This window comes from Gastrolobium bilobum, unplaced genomic scaffold (genome assembly GCF_033153095.1).
Source record: "Gastrolobium bilobum isolate Gb01-03AN ecotype WA unplaced genomic scaffold, APGP_CSIRO_Gbil_v1 utg1530, whole genome shotgun sequence".
In the NCBI taxonomy this organism is placed as follows: Eukaryota; Viridiplantae; Streptophyta; class Magnoliopsida; order Fabales; family Fabaceae; genus Gastrolobium; species Gastrolobium bilobum.
In genome coordinates this window covers 484738-501258 of record NW_026898965.1, presented here as the reverse complement: position 1 = coordinate 501258, position 16521 = coordinate 484738, and the positions used below count along the sequence as shown (strand labels likewise).

At 33.4% G+C, this 16521-nt stretch overlaps 1 protein-coding gene across 1 annotated transcript; it reads right to left on the bottom strand.

Moving 5' to 3' along the window:
* Positions 1 to 14247: 14247 nt before the first annotated feature.
* On the bottom strand, positions 14248 to 16240 carry LOC133285912 (probable WRKY transcription factor 70). Its single transcript, XM_061483230.1, has 3 exons — positions 15723 to 16240; positions 15364 to 15465; positions 14248 to 14876 (listed from the first exon to the last, which is right to left on the bottom strand). Exons 1-3 carry the CDS (start codon positions 16073 to 16075, stop codon positions 14492 to 14494), a joined length of 840 nt encoding a protein of 279 aa, XP_061339214.1. The 5' UTR covers positions 16076 to 16240; the 3' UTR covers positions 14248 to 14491.
* Positions 16241 to 16521: the final 281 nt, after the last annotated feature.

Sequence of the window (16521 nt, the reverse complement as noted above, 5' to 3'; positions counted from 1 at the left end):
AAGGAGCTATTGATGTGAGATGTGAAACCATAGATTATTCTACCGGAAAAGTTTGTATCATTTTACAAGTAAATAAAGTTGTATCATCTTAAGACACGTAAAGTTGTCTCATTTTAAATTTTAAGCGAGAGAAAAAGATAAATCATATAAGAGAAAGTGGACAAAATAAATAAATAAAAGTGTGAGTCTCACATCTCTTTATGAGACTGAAATGACACAAATTATATCATTTAAAAGAACAAATATTTTTTGTGTTATTATATAAAAACAAAAGATTTCTACGCATAAAAGAGACACTTAAGAGATAAGCTTTTACTTTGCGTTATTAAATGGGAGATATAATTAGGTTAATGAGTTATTATTAATTTTTATTTTAGAAAAAATATTTGTCTTTTTTAAATAACAGTCATTTTAGTTAAAAAAGCATACCAAAAAAAAAATAACTATCTTTTATTTAATATTTAAATAAAAAAATTTCTTACTTTCTCTCACCATAATTTCTATTGTGTAACTCTTTTGTCACCATAAAATACTGTAATTTTAATTAAAATAATATAATTCTATGTCTTTTAAAAGAATAAACAATAATTGTAATAACTCAAAAAAAAAATAATAATAATAATAATAACATATACCCTTATGTCTATCATTATATTATGTTAGAGATTGTCCCTGGGAGTGAAACCAACTTACACATGGTGAGAGATTGTCATTGGACTCAACAAATTTGGAGAGAGTTAGTCAAGCCTCAGGAGTGGGATATTTTCTGCAATTATGATTTAAATGATTAGGTGAACCTTAATCTGGTAGGAAATGGGTGAACAGAAGGGACACGGGTTGAAATATTCTATTTGGGATCGCTTGCTGGATGATTTAGAATGATAGAAATAATCTTGTTTTCTCCAATTCTGGATTTAATCAAGAAACTCTTATCAGGAATGCCAAGGGGCTCAACTCTAAACTTTAGAGGCTAAAAACCTTCTATGTTTAGCAGGTCTGCAGACTCAACAGAAGGAAGAAAGACTGATAAGTGGAACTTTCCACTGGATGATAGGGTGAAAGTAAATGTGGATGGATCTTGTTCTAATGGCAGCAACTGGGTTAGTTGTGGTGGTGTTGTCAGAGATGCTATTGGAAATTGATTGGTTTTTCTAAAAACCTTGGTCGTGGTAATTCTGTTATGGCTAAAGTTTAGGGTATTTTTCTGGGTTTGGAGGTAACACTCTGTATATATCCAGTAATGTTATCACATCATCGTATTAAGCTGCGCTTAATTAAAAATGCGGAATATCTTTTTCTTTTCAATTATGACGTCATTATCATTACCAACTTGCTTACTTAATCATTTAATAAAACATTGCCTGTATGTAAATTGCAAAAGACCGCTGACTGAAATACCTCATTAATTAAAATAACAGGTATAAGTCTCTAGTCACGGAACTACAACACGTAAATCGGACAACCCTGATAGTTTATACAACTCAACTCAAAAGTACTAACATCAAAGTGGCATGGACAAACCCCATGCTCACCCAAATAAGGCAACAAGCCCAACATAAGTCTCAATAACAACAACATAATAATATAAAGGCAGAAAACATAAACAACATCCAAATCCAGGATCCATACAAGTCAGCATATAATATCATAATCAGCTAAGCTCTGGTCTCCTGCCGCTAGAGGCATCAGCCCCCGAATTACCTGAACCTGAAATAAGCGTCCCCAAACGTGGGGTGAGATCTCTAAACAAGAAATCTCAGTAAGACAAGTGGTCCTCAAGGATCTTCCACCCCAAGCTCATTTACATGTGCAATATAAGTTCCAAAAGCAGTTCATCAATATCATTTCTAAAACAGTGCAATGCAGCAGATAATCATGTCATGTGTGTCAATACTATTCTACTGGCCAGAGAAATGCAGGATTTATATACGTCTATTACCAACAAATAGTGCTAGACGCTACTTGCATCCACCACAGTCTCACCATCTTGTATGACGCTACATACTCAGGCTTACCGTCAAAGTGAAACAACACATGCATATTATAAGTCATTACACATAAAGCTCAACAGCATTTCAAATATCAAAGCATGTAACACATCATGCATATAACCCATTCCCCCATGGGGTATGGTGGAACCACACAATGGCTAAACCGAGGACACGAAAGCTTACCTTGCAAGCTAACTATCCAATGCCAAGAGTCCACACAAGCTCAAGGCCCACAAACAGCACAATCACAATCTGCCCATACCATAATTAATCATCAATAATCATAGCTCAGATTCCATTAAGAGATTAAGTCTTTCTTACTCATTTTAACTCATTACGTGTTGTTTCTGCAAGAAGTATCGAATACTCTACGAGTAGTATTCGAATACTCCAGCTCTCCAGAAAGTATTCGATTACTTTCATTTAAGTATTCGAATACTACCAAGTATCCGAATACTTTACCCACTAGTATCCGAATACCACAGTATCCGAATACCAAACCTTACTGTATTCGAATACTTTCCAGTATTCGAATACTTCTTCAAAGGTATCCGAATACTTTTCTTCCCAGAAAAATATCTCAATACTCCTGCAAGGAGTATTCGACTACCAGTGAACAAGTATTCGAATACCACTCGAAAAGTATTTGAATAATTCTTCACCAGAATGCAGAAATACGAACAATGATCTGCATAATCCCATTTTTAAGTGTCCAAACGCGATTGGGAGTCCAATGACTCCCTAAAAAGATGAACACCAACATGTTATGAACTCAGAAACACCTTCTTTTACTCAAACGGTTAAAGTTTCACTTATTAACCGATTAAACAAGCTTAAAACTCCAAAATGACAAAGAGGTGATCATGGCTCACCTCAAGAGCTCCAAACTCCGAAAATGAAACAGAAAGGAAGCCTTCAACACAACACCAAGGTTCTGACTTCACAAGGCCACGAATTTAAACCAAAAGCTTGGACCTTTCACCATCCAAATGGCACCATGAAGCTCAAAATGCCAAGAAGATAACCTCTCACACCAAAACTCAAAAAACATCCCTTATACCCCACCAACCAGTGACCAAAAACTCAGAGTAAGGTTATCTACTCACCCTCAAAGCCAACTACTCAGTGTTTACAAGGTTCAAGGTGTATTAGCTCTCATAAAAATGGTGCCCTGAAGGATTTTGTGAAGAAAACTCAATGGAACAGTGAAAAGGGAAGGAGGCAGCAGCTACACACACACAACCCACGCATAGAATGGCTGAGTATCAGCCTAGGGTTGTGTGCAAGTGACTATATATAGTTCACTTAACACTAACCACACAGTATTAGCATTAATAGCTACGCTTAGCATTTTAATCCCAAATTTAGGATTCTGAACCTACTCAATTTTACAAGATTTATCATATTTTTATATTAATTTTCGCAGCACCTTTCCGGTACGCGCTTTTCCATAGCCAGTATCAGTTCTGGCACCAGTTCTCATTATTTTAACTTGAAACTAGAAATCACAGTCCTACGTATTATTCTAGGAATATTCATGCACTTATTACAATTTTTCGGGATACTTCATCGGTACGCATTTATACCGAGCAGCAGAACCGGTATCTGCACTTTTCGTCAGAAAAGCGACTTTCAACATTATTACTCACTTTCTATAATTATACAAGCCTTATCATAATTATTAGGGTCAATTATGGAATTATCTCATTAATCTCATAAATATCTAATTAATTACCTTAATTAGCGGTGCAGGTTCTTACACCTAAGATCACGGGTACTGACAAATTGTGTAAAAAATTTATACATAATTGTCGTTAACGGGATTTGAACACAGTATACATTAGAGGATTTAAATGACAACGACCACTATGCCATTAAATTCTTTGTGATAGTCTATTATTAATAATAATATATATTACAAACTTTTGTATACATTTAAATCAAGCTTTTCAGCTAATAATTAAATGATGGTTACATAAGTGCTATACTTACCCTAATATATTGGCTGTCAATAGGAACGATGAAAACTTAAATCATGGAACATTGACCAATGTGCCATGTTTTTGGCATTTATATATCAAACTACCACACGAACAGTGAAATTTACCAGACTGCCACGCGTTGATGTTCGTTGCGATTGGTAGCGAACTTGGTAGCCAATGAGTTCTTGACATGTGGCACACTTTCAAAAGGAAAGCTGACTGCCACGTGTCCAAGTTCGCTATGACAGGTAGCGAACTTCGTAGCCAATGATGTCATGACATGTGGCAAATTTTCGCAAGAAAAGCTGACTAGACTAAGTTCGCTACCAAAGATAAAGAACTTCATGTGCTATGTGGAACAATCTCATTGCCCGATCAAAATTAATGTACCAATCACAATTAAGAAAAGAAAACGAAGGAAAAGAGCTATTTAATTAATATACCAATCATAATCAATGTAACAATCACCAATCATAATTAATGTACCAATCACAAATCGGTATTAATTTTGAGCATAATTAATTTTGATCACAATTAATGTACCAATCACAATTAATTTTCATTGGTGCATTAATTGTAATTGGTGATTGGTATATTAATTGTGATTAGTGATTGATACATTGATTGTTTGAATATCACTGTTACAAATTCAAACAATTTTTGTGAGAGTTAAAATATGCCAAATGAGGTGTCATTGCGTAGATTTTGAAAAGTCATGTGAAATAGAATAAAATAATCACCTGATTTGGATATCCGAATCAAAAGTTATGGTCTTCCGAAGTGATTGGTGAGTGGTACAATCAAAAATTAACATCCAATTGGTACACAAATTGTGATGGGTGATTAGTACGTTAATGAATAAATAATTTAATGAATAAAAGATTTTATCTAGTAAATAAAAAACAATAGGAAAAAAGTACTATATGTGTTAATGTTTAATTAAAATATTTAAATAATTGGTATTTCATATATAAATATAAAGGAAAAAGTGTTTGTCATCTTAAATGACATAAAGTTATGTCATTTTAAGAGAGAGACAGACACAGATTTTTTATTTATTTAAATTTTAAATTAAAAAAAATCACTCACTTTCTCTCTCCCATGATTTTCATAGTTTTTTGTGTCTATCTCTCTCCTAAAATGACATAACTTATGCCATTTAAAATGACAAACACCAAACCTAAATATAAAACACAAATGAATTATTCTACTTAGAAAAACTTTAAAATTCTTTCTTTTAAAAAATAAAAATTATTTTTTTGTAATAAATAGATTAAAAAGGATACAAGCGCATTTTTATAGAATCATTATGGGAAAAATATTTCCGCATTTATTACAGAGAAGTTATCTGCATTTATTCCCAAAACGACGTCGTTTTGGTATTGAAATCTTAAAAAATTATAAATATAAAGACTATTATAACCCTAAAATAAATTAAAACTACAAAAACACGATGATTTTCATCCCAAAACGACGTCGTATTGATTTACTGCAGATAACTTATCTGCAGTAATCGCAGAAAAAGCGAACTCAATCATTATAATTAAAATGCACTCAAAAGTTTATAAAAAAATCATCTAAATGAGTAAAAATTAAAACAACGAATTTTATTTTACTTTACCCGCTCCCAATTCCCTCTATGCCTTTTCACTTACCCGCTCCCTTCAGTTACTTTTTTTCACCAAACCTGGTCACTTAACCACTCCCTTTAGTTATCTTTTTCACCAAAACCTCCGTTGCTCTTTGTTTTAACAAAATACATGCACAAACGTCTCTCTAAGCGTCTTTCCTTCCTGGTCTCTATTTGCGAAGACGCTGCAATGCACAAACCTCGTTTCGCTCTCTTTCTTTCTTGTTAGTTTCTCTCTGACTCTCTTTCTCTCTCTAGGGTTTGTAGTTTTTTTCATCTATTATCTACAATCTAATCCACTGCTAATCTCATAACAGGTGGCTGGGGCCTTCAACTGGAGCAAGCTTCTTACAAGAATCGTCAGCGTGTCTACCTTTCTTAGCAGGCAAGGGTACAGTTTTTTTTTTTTTTTATATAAAAATTGAACCTTTTTAAAGTTGATGAAATTGGTTTTGTTCTGTTCTTGTTCTGTGTGCGTGAACTCTGTATGCACATTATGTTGTTGTGGTTAATTAAAGAGAGGAAAAAGTTTTTATTTTTTATTTTTAACATGTTTTTAATCTGCAAAAACATGGTTCTTGTTCTGTTTTAATCTCGTTCAGAGGTTGAGGTTATTTTGTTTTTCATTTCTGTTTTCATTTTGTGGGAGAGGAAGTAACTGTGGTGGAGGCAGGGATGATTTTATGATTAATACCTATTTCTGTTTTCATTTCTATTTTTGTTTTGTCATAAATTTCGGGTTCAGAGGTTGGGGTTGGGATGATTTTATGATTAATACCTATTTTTGGTGCTTATCTAAATTATACTTAGTTGGACAATTTGGGCCCTTAAATTTATCATCATCAGAATGATTGCTTAGTGGCATTGGGGCTTGGGTAAGGGAATTTCAACTCAGAAGTAACGTGCCAAACTTTATTTTTCGTACTAGAGTCACAACTATTTAACTCTGCTATGTAATTTTTTATAAGGGTGACAACGTATATACATTTTGATTGTTTATTAATCTTGTTTTCTAACTCCTAATTGCCTCAAACTTTGTTGTTTATTTTTTGACTGTTTATGTATTATTTTTTTAGCGTAAGTTTGATGTCAGCACTAATGAGCATGAAAAGTGGATCATGATGGATATTGGAAAAAAAATGGAAAGACAACCGAGCAAGGTTGTGGGGGCATGTTTCAAAGGAGTGGCTTGACCTTTGAACAAGGTGTTGAGCGTTGCCCAAATGGTATTCCAAGAGAACATGGGCTTCTTTTTTGCAATACAAAATGGATGACGAAACAAATTAAGGTAACTTCACGTGATAATGAAAATGAAAATTTGAAACTTATTACTAATTTATTTATTTTGAGCATAATGCAGAAAATTGCTGAAAAGAATATTGCAAATAGGGGTAAACTATCAATCCCACATACTTTAGGATCAAAATCAATTGCGAGAAGAAGAAACAAAATGGTACAGTTCTAATTTATTATAATTCATGTGCAATATGTCATCATTTTTTTTGTCTTCATATGATTTTTGCTACTTTTCTTGTAATCATTTTTAGGAAATTGAGTTGGGTCACCCTATAACTAGAGCACAAATGTATGCTGAATCACATTTAAAGAAGGATGGTAGATTTGTCAATGAAGAGGCTAGACACAAAAATGTAAGTCTAAACACCTTTTTCCTTGGATTATTATTCATGATATGTTAGTATATAATTGAATGAGCTATGCAAATTGTAAGAACCTGCACCGTTAATTAAGGAAGTTAATTAATTAATTATGTGAAATTAGGAAATAATTCCATAATTGACCATAATAATTATTATGAGGCTTTAATAATTATAGTAAGTGATAATGCTGAAAGTCGCTTTTCGGAAGAAAAGTGCAAATACCGTTTCTGCTAGTCGTTATAAATGCGTACCGAAAAAGTATCCCGGAAAATTATAATAAGTGCATGATAATTACTAGAATGATTTATAGGACTTGTAAAACGAGTTTCAAGTCCAAATAATGAGAACTGGTGCCAGAATCTGATACTGGCTATGAAAAACGCGTACCGGAAAGGTGCTCAGAAAAATATAATAAAAATATGATAAATCTTAGAAAATTGTGTAGTTTCAGAATCCTAAGTTTGGGATTAAAATGCTAAGTGTAGCAATTAAAGTTAATACTGTGTGTTTATTGAGTTAGTGACTATAAATACTATCTTTAAGGGCACAATGCCCTAGAAAACAGAATTCCCTACGTGAGAGGGTGGCTGACCAGCATTCCCACTTGCCTCCATTGCCTTCCTTCCGTCATTGCTTAAGCTTTGAGGCTTATTCTTTCATGGAAACTTCTCCTAAACACTTGTGGTGAGTGAGAGTGATCTTTGGGAGTGTGTTGATGGCATTTTTCTGAGTTGAGGGTGCTGACCTTAGTGTGTGGAACTGTTGTTTTGGGTTGTTGGGGTTGGTGGAGCTTTTGGCTTGGCACTTAGTGCTCCAAGGAGTGATCTTTGGGTGCAAGAACCTACCTTTGTCTCCATTTTCATTTTGGGAACCAAGTCAGAACCTTTGGTGTTGGTAGTGAGCTCCAAGAGCATCCCTCTTTTCTGTTTGAAGCTTGGGTGAGTGGTTGAACCCTTGAACTTGTGTTTTGATGCTTAAAAATGGAACCTTGATGCATGTAAAGGTTAAAAGATGATAACTTAATGTTGGGTAATGTCAAACACACCTAGAAATACATGTTTAAGTGTTTAAAATCGGTAAAAACCCAACCTTGGAAGAATATCTTCACGAAATGCAGTTTCTGCATTTTGTCGTGAAATATCCGGATATCTGCCCGTGGAATATCCGGATATAGAGATCTGGATATCCAGATATTGATATCCGGATATGCACCCGAGGAATATCCGAATATTCAGGGATTTCGTAGAACAGTAGCTGTGCTGTGTGTACAGTAGGCTATTGGGGGTTTGAGGACCCTAGATTGATGAAGTTGAACTTCTCTATTTAATGAACTTAGTCAGAATCATGTGATTAAAGGCTTATGGCTTGGTGAGAAGCCTTAAAGACGTAAAACGTAATGGAAAGGCTTTGTCTTAATATTGTATGCTTGTGGTGCATGTTATTAATATATTGTTGGTCCATAACAAATTGTGAATCTGCTGTGTTTGGACTTTGAGTTGTGGACTCTTGGCTTTGGGTGTTAGCTTGCAAGGTAAGCTTTCGTGTCCTCGGTTTAGCCATGTTGTGGTTCCACCATGTCCCATGGGGGTGTGGTTATATGCATGTTGTGTTACATGCTTTGAATATTTGAAATGTTGTTGAGCTTTATGTGTAATGACTTTTAATATGCATGTGTTGTTTCATCTTGACGGTAAGCCTGAGTATGTGGCGTCATACGATATAGTGATCCGGGGTGAATGCAAGTGGCGTCTTGCACTAATTGTGGGTAATAGACGCATACTTTTTCCTGCATTTCTCTGGCCAGTAGAATAGAATTGACACACATGACATGATTATCTGCTGCATTGCACTGTTTTAGAAATGGTATTGTTGAACTGCTTTTAAACTTATATTGCACATGTAAGTGAGCTTGGGGTGGAAGATCCTTGAGGACCCCTTGTCTTACTGAGATTTCTTGTTTAGAGATCTCACCCCACGTTTGGGGAATGCTTATTTCAGGTTCAGGTAGTATGGTGACTGATGCCTTTGGCGGCAGGAGGCCAGAGCTTAGCTGATTATGATATTTATGCTGTATTGCTGCCATGACTGGATTTGGATGCTGTTTATGTTTTTTGCTATTTATGATTATGTTGTTGTTGAGACTGATGTTGGGCTTGTTGCCTTATTTGAGTGAGCATGGGGATTGTCCATGACACTTTATGTTAGTACTTTTGGATTGGAGTTGTATAACCTGCTAGTTGGTCCGGCCTACTTGTGGTAGTCCCGTGATTTCTAGAGACACACTTATATTATCTATGTTATGAGGTATTTCAGTTAGCTGTTTTATTGCAATTACATACATGCGATGTTTTATTAATTGATTAATAAGCAAGTTGGTAATGATAATGACATCATAATTGAAAAGAAAAAGATATTCCGCATTTTCAATTAAACGCAGCTTAATACGATAGTATGATAACATTACCGGATATATACGGGGTGTTACACAAATATTTGTAGGAACAATTATTAACTGCTCAAAATGATGGAAGGGCTGAGGAAGAAGCTTATGTCCATGTTTTTGGGAAAGAGCATCCAGGACGTGTACGGGGAATGGGATTTGGTGTCTGTCCTTCCCAATTTCTTGGTTCCACTTCTGCTGGTTCTAGCTCAACAGCCTCACCAAATGAAATTAAGGAGATGAAATCTGAAATTCAATTACTCAAGGAAACAGTCGCATACTTGGTTTGAAGCCTTGGAGGCCAAATATCGTCTAATCTTGCACCTAATGAACCTCATCAGGTACTTAACATTTTATAACCCAATGATAGTTATATTAAGTTACACAACTAACTATCTTATATTTGACTTGTAGTTGTAGTAAAGCCTAATTTGATTGTTTGACTAGTATCTTTGGTATCACAAAATTTTGTTGTATCACTGTCTAATCTGATTTGGCTGTTGTGACTTCTGTTTTAAACATACTTGCTAAAATATTCCTATTTGCTAATTGCTGCATAAAATCCTCGATTTTCATGATGTTGATATACACCTAAATACATCCATATTAGTTTTGTTCAATCTTGGTCACTGTAACATCCTGGGCGTTGACGAGGGCGGGGGGTGATCGCCGGTGCAAAAGAGCATGGACAAGGAGCGGCTCCTGGTAGGCTTCCAGCGACGGGGGTACATGAATGAATCGAATCAACACCCGAAAGAGAGGGATTCCAGAGATTGTGCTGGTATGGGATGGTACAGTTGAGAATAGCTTATAAGAATTAATTAGTATTACCTATACTAATAATATACATCTACTTTTCGATAGCCCATAACGGAAGAACTTCATAGTTAAGCGTACTTGACTTGGAGCAATTCTGGGATAGGTGACCTCCTGGGAAGTTTTTCCAGGAAGTGTGCGAGTGAGGAAAAAGCACACTGAAAAGTCTCGTGTTAGTATGTGGGGATAGTCATTGATTCTTGAAGCGGCTGGGCGTTACAGTCACATTTTCATTTCTATTAAAAAGTTATTTTATAATTATATGTCATTCGCATAAGTAGATTTTTGTCTTGTTAAAGTTAGTTACTTATCAATGAACCATTATAACCAATATAGTAATTCCTTGGTGCCTACTAAATTTGTGAGACTGAGATATGAATTCCTATGTTAATTGCTGAACAGTTACACCTTAACTATCCATGTTGTTACATTTTTGAAAATAAATTTTGATTTGTTTTATTTTGAAGACATTACTGAATGAACTTGCTTTGGCCAATTCATACAGTTATTGAATTTGATTGACAAGGATATATAATTAGGTAAAGGCTGGTGAATGAAATTACCTATCGCTTTGGTGGTTTGTATTGACTATGAAATAACTCTATTATATTTCTGTTTTAACAAACCACACAACAACTATGTAAATTAGTTCAGTTGAGCATTGTGACCTTTTGTGTGGACCACTATGGTCATGCAGGACCCTCGTTTAAGATTTATATTTGGTGAATCTTGTAGAATGTTGAGGTATATTTTGGGTCCTGCATGTTACTAATGTGACAACAGAATAGTTTTATTTTTAAATGGATCTTCTTAGTGTAAAGCCTTAATGTAATGGGTTTGCATGCAATTTACAATAAAAAGTGATATCTCATTCTATTGTGAAACCAATAATTCTATTGTGTAATGTCTTATTTTTTGTCCCTAAAATGTTGTCTTTATTTGTCATTTGTAGACTCCAAATTTGGAATCCCCCATCGGTAATAGAAGGTCTTCATTAGCCAACTATGATCCAAATAATAACAGACCATCCACACAAGAAGGACAAAATGAAGGATTAGCAACTCCACTTGAAGATGACATTTTCATGGATGACATTTGAATTATAGATATTTTCTAGACTTTGGGATTATGTTTTGTTGGACCCTTTTAATTTGTGATATTTACTATCAGTTTAGATTACAATACTTTGGTATGACATACTGTGATCTTTACTTTTAGTTTAGATTACAGTTTTTTTTGGATGACATTGTGTAAGACTTTTTTTGTGATCTTTACTTTTGGGTTAGGTTACAATACTTTGGGATGATATTTTGTAATCTTTACTTTTTGCTTATATTTTGACATTTTTTTAAATGATCATGTTTTGTTAATAATTTTAAATAATTATATTTGGATGACATAAATTGTTGTTTAATTGCTAACAATATCACTAAAATATATTTGAATAAATTCAGTATGATATTAATATTGTGTGTGTTGAAAATCAAATTTTCATCAAAAAATTAATTTTAACAATAAAATTAATAAAATAATATTTACCAGAAAAAAATTAATAAAACAATAATAAATCAATATTATTTAAATTAAAATAATTAATATTTTCGAAATATTTAATTTTTAATTTTTTAAATTTTTTTAAAATTACTACAATTTTGGAAATAATATTAAAAAATAATAAATATATTAATAAAATTATAATAATTAACTATTATTCAAATAAAAATAATTGAATATTCGAAATTTTAATATATAAAAATTTATTTAAATTTTATGAAATAATATTTAAATAAAATAATAAATATATTAATAAAATAATAATAAATCACTATTATTCAAATTAAAATAATTTAATTTTTTGAAATAATATTAACATAAAATAATAAATATTAAAATAAATTAATAATAAATCACGATTATTAAAATTAAAATAATTTGAATTTTCAAAATTTTAATATATAAAAATTATTATTTTTAAATAATAATTTAATATTAGAGGCGGTTTGCAAGAAATACATCTTTAAAAGTAACTTGATTAGTGGTATGTGGCGGTGGTACCCGCCTTCGCAATCGTCGTTGTATACTTCTCTACGGTTATTCCAGCATTTGATATGAACCGTCGTGGATTCCCTGCCGACGCTTATTTTCACGATGGTCACACAACTGTTGCACTACGATTTTGACGACGATTTTAACCGTCGCAAAAACATATTCTAACCGTCGTGAAATACCCTTTTTCTTGTAGTGATGGTCAAAATTAGGGATGAAACTGGGCCGGGCCGGCCTACAGGGGCCTACGGCTCGGCCTACATCAGGCCAGATCTGACCTAGTATATTTTGTATAATAGGGCGGGCTTGGACCTTAAAAAAGCCTGTTTAATAAAAAGGCCGTAGGCCCACTTTCAAAAGGTCGGGCCTATAAGCCCACAGGCCAGCCTATATTGTACTATTTATTTTAAATAAAATATAATAGAGTAAGTATGTCTTGAAGAAAAAACAAAAGATATAAATTTAATCAATTGCAATTATTTATAACTTAATTATATTCGATTATATTTTAATAGAAATCTTATTTTATATCTTATATAGGAGAAACCAACATCTCAACATGTTAGATTGTATATATGAATATATTAAAAGAATTTTGGAAGAGTTATACTTACTACAAGCATCATGATTTGTTTGTTGGATTCATGTAGTTATTTTGATTTACATAGTATAGATTTGTTTATTGGATCTGATGAAATATATGTTATTTAGTTTGAGCATTTTGCTTTCGAAAATGACTTAAGTGCATATTGTATGAGTTTTGTTATGATTCATGATTCTGTTTGGACGTTGAAATTATGATTTTTGGTGTAGCGACTGAATTTGAGTACTTTGTAAAGTTGATTCATGGTTCTGCTTGGAAGTTAAAAATTAACAAGCTAACGGGTCAAGCCAGGCCGTTTGTTTTTTTATAAACGGGCCAAACCAGGCTAACAGTTAGACTCATATTAGGCTTGAGCCAGGCCAAATTGAAATTTTTTGACGTAGGCTTGGGCTTTTCGGGGCAAAGCTTGGCCCAGCCCAGCCCACTTTCACCCCTAGTCAAAATGACACTCTCTCATAGAAGAGGAAACTGAGAAAAAACGCAATATCTAAATTTATAGGATTTGGAACCTTTCATTTTTCATAAAAACATGAAAATGTTATAGTTGTAAGAGAGAAAAAATAAATACTTTTGTGTATACGAAACCTTAAACGGGTAACTTTAGTCCCTACAAAGACAAACTGTAATTTTTTATTTTTTATAAAAAATCACATCATAAGGATTATAAGAAATTAGAACAACAAAAAATTTAGACTTACTTGGTGAAGACATGATTTTTGATATTTCAGAGGTTGTCATGTTTGCTCTGATATTCCTGCAAAGGTTGAAAGACTAGATTTTCTTTTGCAGTTCCCACCCCAACCCCCCCCCCCCCCCCAATCACAATTGTTGATAGGGTAAATTGTGAGTGACTGTTTTCTTAACATATTATGAATGCAAAAAAGACATAACCAAATTTATTAATCCTAATCTCTTTTTTATCATGAGCCTATGCGCTACTTTAGACTATTACTCACACTAGTTAGTGTTACAAATATTCAAGTTCAAATCAAAGAATCACTTAATTAAATGAATTTTATATTGCACCTCACATTGATCATGACTTAACTTGTTTTTTTATTAAATTAAGAAAAACTACAATTAATTGAATCCCACAATAATTACAAAAAAATCTAAAAACATATTTTTCTCTCAAAACACAGTACAATCATGTTAATAAAGAAAAACGAGATGATCGAAATCCTAATCTAAACAATTTATCTTAGGAATCTAATGGAAGCATCAAAGCAATTGACTCTCATCAAAGTGGTAGTCAGTGCCAAGATGAACAGACTCAACCTTGAAATCTATGTCCAAATGTTGAGAAACTATACAAGAGTCTGCATTAACAGATTCCATTTACAAAGGCATATATGACAGGCTTGGAGGGTTCAGAATCCTTCAAATCGGACAACAGGCTAGGATCCAACTTGCGATCCGTAACATAACTCGAATTGTTTTCTTTGGGACATTCTTGTTTTATAGTTAGGCTTGGGGAGCTAATATGGTGATCCTGTTCATTTGGTATCTTTGAGTCAGGATCAGAATTCAGAATAAATGATTCCCAAGTACTAGAATCTGTGACCAAATGTGTAGCATTGGGGGTGGCTTTACATGTGTGAATGCCAATGTACATAATATGGTACATATCAGGATTCTCTTGTGTCAGCTGCACCTGTTTGGTTGCTTTGCAACCTTGATCATACTTGCGACTGCACCTGAAGTAACTCCTGCAATTTATTAATAACAATGTGAGTTAATTGACTAATCTTTTAAAACAAAAATCGCAAAAAGTTACAGAACTCACACAGTACTCTTATTACACAGTACTGATCAATACTAATAAATTAATTAGAATGTCTTTTTCCACGTGTCTTCGTTAAGTTCTAAATGTAAATGGTATTCTCAACTTTCAGCAAGTTTTTAAGTTGGTTGCTGCTATATGAGCCCTCTTATAGCATCTGTTTGAGTTCAATATCTACTTTTGATATGAGTGAGAGACTCTTCACTTCTAACCTTATTACAGTCGTTTTTTCTAATATGAAATTTCTATTTACAGCACATCACTCTGTCGATCAGCATTTTTCTTAATTCGGAGATAGAAAAATATTATGTATAAATCATATGTATAGGTATATATCATCTCAGAAAATCTTTCTAATGAAAATTAAAAGATAAAAAAAATAGAAATAGAAATAGAAATAATGATTAACATACCTAGGGAATTTAGAATTATGGATTTCCTTTTGTCCGTACTTCCTCCATGAATGATTATCATCGGTGATGTGGGAGAGTGTGGTTCTTGTCTGTGCACCCTTCCTGCTCAATAACAATTCGTCAAGCTAGTCCAACTTAATCTCAAATCTTCAACTTTTTTTTCTTTTATTTTCCAATAAAAAAAGTGATTTTCAACCATTATAACAAAGCTACTCTATATTTGTCCGTACTTCCGTACATATCCCAATTCATCAAATCATCCCACTAACCCTAATCGTCAACAAAACAAGGCTTTATTGGGTAAGGAAGTGAACCAAAAAACATGTCACTGAAGTAAAACAGAATAGATAAAAGATAACCTTCTTTGGTAGAAACCTCTTCCACCCTTTCTGGCCGGCGAGGATCTCTTCCTACTTTCAACGGAATCTCCGGACGTTAACGGAGACCCGTCTTCGCCGGAATTCAGCAAATTCTGATGAGCTACCTCGCCACCACCACCGGGTTCTGAGGAAGAAGTTATGATGGAAAGAGCTTCTGTGAAAGATCTCAGTACATTGGTCACGAGTTCTTCAGAGGAGAAAGACCCATCTTCCTCAAAGGGTTTCTCAAGCAGAACCTTGAGCTGTGTAGCAGATTTCTGACCCTGAAGAAGCTCTCTCATTATCACTCTTTTCTCCTTGGCTGAGACACTTTCAGGGCAAAGGATATTCATTTTCTGTAACTGTCTTCTCTCAGAATCTGTTTGGTTTTTCTTGGAAAATTTGTTTTCTCTGTCCCTTTGGTTCAGATTTGCCAAGAAAAAAGTAGCGAGTAGATGGAAGAGAAGAAAGGAGCTATAGATGTGAGATGTGAAACCAGAGATTATTCTATAGAAATAAAAAATTTCTACAGATAAAAGAGACACCTAACCTAAGAGATAAGCTTTTACTTTGCATTATTAAATGTGAGATATAATTAGCTTAATGAATTTTTATTAATTTTTATTTTAACTATATTTTTGTCATTGATATGATACATTTTTTAATTTTTTGGAAAATACACACATATATATATATATATTTGATAATTTATATAATTCATATCATTAATATTTACTATGTTATATAATAGGGATAAACTATTCTACATATATTTTTTTATACATACCTCGCCTATCTT

Coding starts and splice junctions, on each gene's coding strand:
- LOC133285912 (XM_061483230.1), bottom strand. CDS start 16,075: ATGAATATCCTTTGCCCTGAAAGTGTCTCAGCCAAGGAGAAAAGAGTG. Junction 15,466..15,722: donor AGAGGTTTCTACCAAAGAAG/GTTATCTTTTAT, acceptor GTTATTGAGCAG/GAAGGGTGCACAGACAAGAA. Junction 14,877..15,363: donor CATAATTCTAAATTCCCTAG/GTATGTTAATCA, acceptor AATAAATTGCAG/GAGTTACTTCAGGTGCAGTC.